Below are 8,004 nucleotides of genomic sequence, written 5' to 3' on the forward strand. Positions count from 1 at the left end.
AATAGCAATGAAAAGAAAGAACAATGGAGAAAGAAAGAAAGAAAGAAAGAAAGAAAGAAAGAACGATGAAGGAGAAAATTAATATAATTATGTAGGGTTTCTCTCAGCCCACAAACTGTGGAAAACTTCTTATTCACTTTGCAACTGCAAAATTCTGTGAATACAAATGTTATGAATGCTCTATTCACTTTATTACAAGAATAAGGGTTACTCCCTCTATTTATAGATTTAGGTTAACTTGGACCTCAAGCCAAAGCCCAAAACTATAAAAGCCCAAAATAGCTAAAACTACTAAAATAAGCATAAGTCGAAATCCTGTGTAAAGCAACATGCTTCGACACTTTGACAAACTAACACAACTTAACATATTAGGTGGTTCGACACTTTCTTGTTCTTGTCGAGTAACATGCTTCGACACAAGGAATTACAATTCAACAATAACTACATTGTGTTCCTTACACCATCCATTTGATCCTACGATGAAATAAATTATTACTAGGTAACTTTATGTTTATGAGACTTTTATTGAAATTTTATCTTTGACCTTGTAATTATCTTAGTGTGTAATATTTTTAAATCATTTCCAATATACAGGGTTATCGAGAGATAGTATATGATGAACAACTCTAGAAAAAAACTTGAATTTTGTGGGAAAACTTGAACTTGAACTTTAAATCATTTCATGAAATGCATGTGTGGTTATATATTCATGAAATGTGGAAATTTTTAGACGATGAGACAAGCAGAGGGATACGAGTATGGGTACTATGTAATGAAACACATGTTTAACATCGTCTCTACCAATATTGTTGATTTGTGGAATCAGGTATATAATGTCATGAAATGTATTCAATAACATATTAATTTGCTATTATAATTTAAATCGCGTGATATTTAATTTTTTTCCACTTGTTTATGTAAACGTTTAACGACATGACGCCTTTCTCTTCCGAAGAGTTAGAGGACGTTCGTAGACATAGACATTTAATTTCAATGTGTTAGTTGAAAAGGAGGGGTAGTATTGGATGAATTCGCTTTAATGGTGTAAATATTATTTTTGTTATATATGTTGGTGCAAAGGTAGAATAAATGATGAACGGAAATATTCTATTAAGAGAATGACGGCTACAAAAACATGATAAAAGTTACAATGATTGCCATCCTATTTATAAGCTAAAACTAGGGTTATTAGAATAGGATAAAATACTAAAATACCCTCTAACAAACTTAGGGGCTAAGAAAATAGTACAACTAATAAATATGAATTACTTCTAATACCATCCCTTAATTCATATTCCATTAAAACTTGTAACACCAATTCCATCCCTTAATCTGAGAAATTGATCAGTCTTGATAGCTCTCGTCAGAACATCTGCCAATTGTTTCTGAGTGTTGCAGTGTACAACTTCTAACACTCCCCTCTGAACTTGATGTCTCAGAAAATGATACTTGGTCTCAATGTGCTTGCTTCTCCCATGCAACACTGGGTTTCTGGCTAGATTGATTGCAGACTTGTTGTCAATCATCAGCTTCAGAGGTTTGTTTACTTTAATCTTCAGATCTTGCAGTAGATTCAGAATCCACATAGCTTGGCATGCAGTAACAGCACCTGCAATGTATTCAGCTTCACAAGTTGATAACGCCACAACAGGTTGCTTCTTGGAACACCAAGAAATGGGACCTCCCAGAAATTTGAATAAGTACCCAGACGTACTTCTTCTGTCAACTCTGTCTCCACACCAATCAGAATCTGAATAACTCAGAAGTTCTGACTCATCCTTTCTTCCAGAAGGAAATAATACTCCATACTTCAGAGTTCCCTTGATATACCTCAGAATCCTGACAGCAACTTGATAATGGGACCACTTAGGTTTACTCATGAACCTACTAACCATCCCAACTGAATAGCAAATATCAGGTCTGGTATTGCACAAATACCTAAGAGAACCAACCAACTGTTTGAAGGTTGTAGCGTCCACATCCTTTCCATCAGAGTCGGAATCCAGTTTATGATTTGTATCAGAAGGTGTGACAGTAATCTTACAATTCTTCAGATTAAATCTCTTCAGAAGTTCTAATTCATACTTGAGCTAATGCAAAATAATACCTTTCTCAGAGTATCTGAACTCCATCCCTAGAAAGTATGTCATTTTGCCTAGATTAGTCATTTCGAATTCATTCATCAGAACTTTCTTGAACTTGGCTATCTCCTGTTCAGAACTTCCAGTCAGCAGTATATCATCAACATATAAACATACCAGAGTCATATTTCCTTCAGAAGTATGCTGAACATAGACACCGTACTCCATCTCACATTTCTGAAAGCCTTGCTTCTTAAAAAATGAATCAATCTTCTGATTCCAAGCTCTGGGCGCTTGTTTCAATCCATATAGAGCTTTGTATAATCTGTACACCATCCCTTCCTGATTCTTTTTCACAAATCCAGGAGGTTGTGACACGTAAACTTCTTCTTCTAATGGACCGTTCAGAAATGCAGATTTTACATCTAAATGCATCAGAGGCCAATTCCTGTTAGCAGCTATTGCAATCACCATTCTGATTGTTTCATGTCTTGATACAGGTGCAAACACTTCAGAGTAATCCAGCCCAGGTTTCTGTAGAAATCCTCTGGCTACCAACCTTGCTTTATGTTTGCCAATTGAACCATCTGGCTTTAACTTCTGCTTGAAAACCCATCTGACGCTGATGGCTTTCTTGTCTTTTGGAAGTTCTGTCAGCTTCCAAGTCTTGTTTCTCTCTATAGCATCAAGTTCTTCTTTCATGGCCTTCAGCCAGAGCTTCTGCTTAAGAGCCTCTTCTGTACTTATGGGTTCAGAGTCTACTAACATGGCATACTGAATAACTTCTCCTTCAGAGTCTACTTCAGTGTCTTGCAGCATGTCAAATTCTGCATATCTTCTGGGGATGTTTCTGATTCTTTGTGGTCTCTGAACTTGTTCAGAGTCTTGAGCTTCAGAGTTTCTAGCTTCAGATGGTTGACTTCCTCCAGAGCTTTGACCATCTTTAGGGGCTGGCATATTTCTAGAGTCTGAATTGCCACCAGAATCTGGATTACCATCAGAGTCTGGGTCATCAGAGTCTGGATCATCAGAGTCACCTTCATCTTCTGAGTCTTCTCCAGAGTCAGAATCACTATCAGAATCAGAATCAACGTCAGAGTTTACTCCAACTTCAGAAATTCTTAACTCTTACCTTTCTTTAGAAGTTCTAACATCAGAATCAGATTGAGACTTATCCCAATTCCAAAATTCTGATTCCTTCACAATCACATCTCTGCTGAATTCAATTTTGTTGGTTTCTGGACAATAGAGCTTGTATGCACCTGTACTGTGGTACCCTATCAGAATCATCACTTTGCTTCTATCATCCAACTTCTGTCTTCTGGCTTCTGGAACATGTTTATAGCAAACAGAACCAAACACCTTCAGATGACTAACACTTTGCTTATCTCCAGTCCACTTCTGTATTGGAACTATTTCCTTCAATTTCTTCGTAGGACATCGGTTGAGTACATACGTTGCAGTGGCAACAGCTTCTCCCAGAGCTTCTGAGGAAGTTTCTTCTCCTTTAGCATGCTTCTCACCATATCAAGCAAAGTGCGGTTTCTTCTTTCAGCAAGATCATTGTGTTGAGGGGTATAAGGAGCAGTAACCTCATGCTCAATTCCATTCTCCTCACAGAACTTCTGGAACTCTTTGGAGTTATACTCACCTCCACCGTCAGTTCTAAGAATCTTCAACTTCTGACCACTCTGATTCTCAGCCTTCATTCTGAACTTCTTGAATTCATCAAACACCTCGTGTTTAAACTTAATAAGGGATACCCATGTCATTCTTGTGAATTCATCAACAAATAACACAAAGTATTTATTCCCTCCAATCGATGCTACTAGAAATGGACCACACACATCAGAATGTACAACTCCCAAGGCATGTTTTGCTCTTGGAGCAGTTTCTGACGCAAATGGCAATCGTGGTTGTTTTCCTTCCATGCAAACTTTGCATGACTTTTCAGGCTTCTTAATTGCAGGAATTCCATGTACCAACTTCTTTGAATTCAGATGTTTTAAGCTTCTGAAATTCAAATGACCAGATCTTCTGTGCCACAACTCACTCTCCTTCTCAGCACTTGTTGCACTAAGACATTCTGAGTCTGCAGTTCTGACATTCACCTTGAATGTTCTATTCCTTCCCTGTTCTGACTCCATAATCAACTTCTGATTACAGTCATACAGCTTCAGAAGATTGTCCTTCATGGTAACTGAAAAACCTTTCTCAATTAATTATCCCACACTCATCAGATTGCTTCTGATGCCAGGTACATACCACACGTTCTGAATCAATGTTGTTTTCCCATTGTTCAGAATCACTCTGACATTTCCCATACCTTCTGCATTAAGATATTTGTCATCAGCACATCTGATCTTTGTCCTCTTTTCAGAGTCAAAGTCAACCAGCCATTTCTTGTTTCCAGTAAGATGATTTGAACAGCCAGTGTCCATATACCACCAGTCTATCAGATCCATATCATCAGATTCAGAGGCCATCAATAGCACAAATTCGTCATCAGAACTTCTGGCTATATTTGCTTCTTCTGATTTTCTTTCCTTGTTTGACCAACAGTCTCTAGCAAAGTGACCAAACTTCTTACAACAGTAACATTGGATCTTCTTCTTGTCATACTTCTCTTTTCCCTTCTGAGCATTCTTTTGTCTATCAGAGGTTGAGCTTTCTGACTTCTGACCACCATCAGATCTTCTCCTGGATTCTGACTGCTTCTGATACCTCCTATCAGAAGTTGCTTTCAGAGCCTGCTGCTCTACTTCCCTTTCAGAAGTTCTCTCAGTCAAACGCAACTCTTGCGCTTCTAGACTGCTTTGCACCTCTTCAATTCTCATGGTGCTCAGATCTTTGGAATGTTCTATTGCTACCACAATGTAATCAAATTGAGAGGTAACGGATCTCAATACCTTCTCCATGATTGTTTCTTCAGAAAGAGTTTCTCCACACGCTTTCATCTCATTAGTGATCAGAATCACTCTGGAGATGTATTCAGAAACTTTCTCATTATTCTTCATGTTGAGATTCTCATATTGCTTTCTCAAGGACTGAAGCTTCACCTTCTTCACTGATGCGTCACCATCATAACATCTAACCAGTGTGTCCCACGCAACCTTTGTTGTCGTTGAATCTGCAATCTTCTCAAACACATTTACATCAACACATTGATGAATGAAGAACAATGCTTTCTGATCCTTCTTCCTTACTTCCTTCTGCGCGTTTTTCTGTTCATCCGTCGCATCTGCTGCTACCGGAACATAACCATCAGTGACAAGATCTAGAACATCTTGAGCACCAAACAGTACACGCATTTGGATCATCCAACGATTCCAGTTTTTACCGTCAAATACTGGAAGTTTGGTGTTCATGTTGCCGTTTCCGTTCATCTTTCTACCTTGCACAGTACACTCAGATTTCTCACACAGTGTTTCCCAACCCACAGAATTAAAATTCTGATCAGATTTTGTTCAAGATTCAACACGAATCTAAGAATCAAAGTCAAACACACAAGACCTCACGTTCACTCGTATTTCCCGTGTTTCCCAATGAATCCGAACCAGGCTCTGATACCAATTGTTGGTGCAAAGGTAGAATAAAAGATGAACGGAAATATTCTATTAAGAGAATGACGGCTACAAAAACATGATAAAAGTTACAATGATTGTCACCCTATTTATAAGCTAAAACTAGGGTTATTAGAATAGGATAAGATACTAAAATACCCTCTAACAAACTTAGGGGCTAAGAAAATAGTACAACTAATAAATATGAATTACTTCTAATAATATATATATAATATACACGTATGTAATATACAGGTCTATAATATATGGAAAAATAAAATAAAAACAAAGTATTTAATCACGATTATTTATATCAACCGTTGTTATAAATAGAACGCAAAATATTATTAACCACACGTTCACTAGTTTCGAACTCATGATCATTCGATTTATATCACAACAATTGTATATTTTGATCGTTGTGATATATAGTGCATTATCTAGTTTATCACAACGGTCCTACGCCTATCGTGGAAAGCATACAATCATATTCTACCTAACAATGGTTGGTCGGACGTGGTTCTATCATTTTTCCAACCGTTATGATGGATGTTTTTCGTAGCAGTGAATGTAGTCATTTGCTAAAATTTTATGCAACAAAGGTCGCTTTCAAAGAAGATGAATTTGCTGCATAAGTTCCATATGAGAGAGACGAGTGACAGAGATGATAGGGTTTTGCTTTGAGAAAGACGGTTGTTATGTACTGAAGCGAGAGATAATTTCGTTTATATATAAATTTGTAACACATTTCACCACGATTGATAATATGAACCGTAATGAAATGATTGCACCTTATACCATAGTTAATTATAAGAACCACGGTGATATACAAAATAAAATTCATTATGTCACGATAAATAGAAAATTATTGGTGATGAGATTCAAATCCTTTCACTTCAGGTAAATTTTACTATATTATTAATTTTAACCATAATAAAATATCTTTTAATAAATGTAATAAAAAATCTATAAAAAAATTATTACCACGAACGGGAAGCTTATTGCAAAAAAAAACTCTCCCTGCGTGGTGCTTGCTTTCAATCATGTGATCTAACTAAGTTCAACACTACAATTTGTGTTTATTTTGGTAAGCAACTCAATGATTTTTATGTTAACTAACTTTCATGTTTTTCCAAAGGATATCATTAATAAATAAAACCTCATTATGCCTACTGATATAGAATTGGACTGTCCTTGTATATCCTGATCACCAATCACTTTTTTTTGGGTACAATGATCACTCACTTTCATTCCACGCCCAAAACTAACTTTCATTCGCTTGGAAATCGGGTACACGTAAATAATTACTTGCTCTTTAATTAAACATATAACATAGCGACTTCATAATTTTGTTAGCTATAATGCATACACACCAAATCATTCATACATAGATTACAGTATTTTTTTTCTTACTAAAGTACAATCATATAGTTATATATATTTTTTTGGTAGTTATAGTTATTTTAATATCATAACTATATAAATATATCAAGATGAAACACACATAACAAACTAGCTAGTTCAAGTTTATCCATGGTTGGTTTTACTTTTACCCTTAGACTCCGAAGGTGACTTGTTGTTATTAGCTCTACCAACACCATTCACTCCACCACCTGAACCACTTCCATAACCACCGCCATGACCACCACCATTCCCTCCACCAGAGTTGCCAGAACCACTTCCATAACCACCACCATGAGCACCACCGCTACCGGATCCGTAACCATATCCGGAACCGGATCCAGTCCCGGTTCCAAAACCAAACCCATAACCTCTACCAAAACCAGAAGGAGAATGTCCTGAACCAGAACCATAACCCCACCCACTTCCTGGTGCTGACCCCCACCCCCAGCCGTAGTCCCAGTTTGGACCATGACCTGAACCACTTGCACCCGTAGGTGCACCGCCGCTTGCCATATCTACCTTTCTTCCACCGGTGGTGCCTGCCACCGTGAGAGTTATCAGAAAAGTAAGAAAAATAGTGGTGAAGATGTGTTTGAGATGATGAGTAGTGTTGAATGGTAGCATTTTGTGTTAGTTGTGTAGTTTGTGGAGAGAATTAAAAGCTGGGTTTTGTGATTCTCGTGAGGATTTGGTAGCTATAGCTAGTGCATGAGGATGAATGAATGATCATGATGGTATAAACGAGTAACATATATATATAACTCATAAAGTGAAACTTACTAGTGCATGTGTTAATAAAGTAAAATATTTAATGTTTTATATTATATCTCTTATTTTTAACATTGTAGAAGTTAAGTGTAAAAGATATGAAGTGGGACTAGATATTTATTTTCTAGTTGACAACCCGTGACGAGCTATGATGATATATTTTTCAATAATAGAGATCAATGAAATGC

General features: G+C 36.9%; 1 protein-coding gene across 1 annotated transcript; it reads right to left on the minus strand.

Moving 5' to 3' along the window:
* Nucleotides 1–6,935: 6,935 nt before the first annotated feature.
* On the minus strand, nt 6,936–7,792 carry LOC127097317 (glycine-rich cell wall structural protein 2). Its single transcript, XM_051035814.1, has one exon. The coding sequence runs from the start codon at nt 7,670–7,672 to the stop codon at nt 7,172–7,174; it is 501 nt and encodes a 166-aa protein (XP_050891771.1). The 5' UTR covers nt 7,673–7,792; the 3' UTR covers nt 6,936–7,171.
* Between the last annotated feature and the right edge of the window lie 212 nt (nt 7,793–8,004).

The sequence above is a fragment of the Lathyrus oleraceus genome, chromosome 6 (assembly GCF_024323335.1).
Source record: "Lathyrus oleraceus cultivar Zhongwan6 chromosome 6, CAAS_Psat_ZW6_1.0, whole genome shotgun sequence".
Taxonomy (NCBI): domain Eukaryota; kingdom Viridiplantae; phylum Streptophyta; class Magnoliopsida; order Fabales; family Fabaceae; genus Lathyrus; species Lathyrus oleraceus.

Coding starts and splice junctions, on each gene's coding strand:
- LOC127097317 (XM_051035814.1), bottom strand. CDS start 7,672: ATGCTACCATTCAACACTACTCATCATCTCAAACACATCTTCACCACT.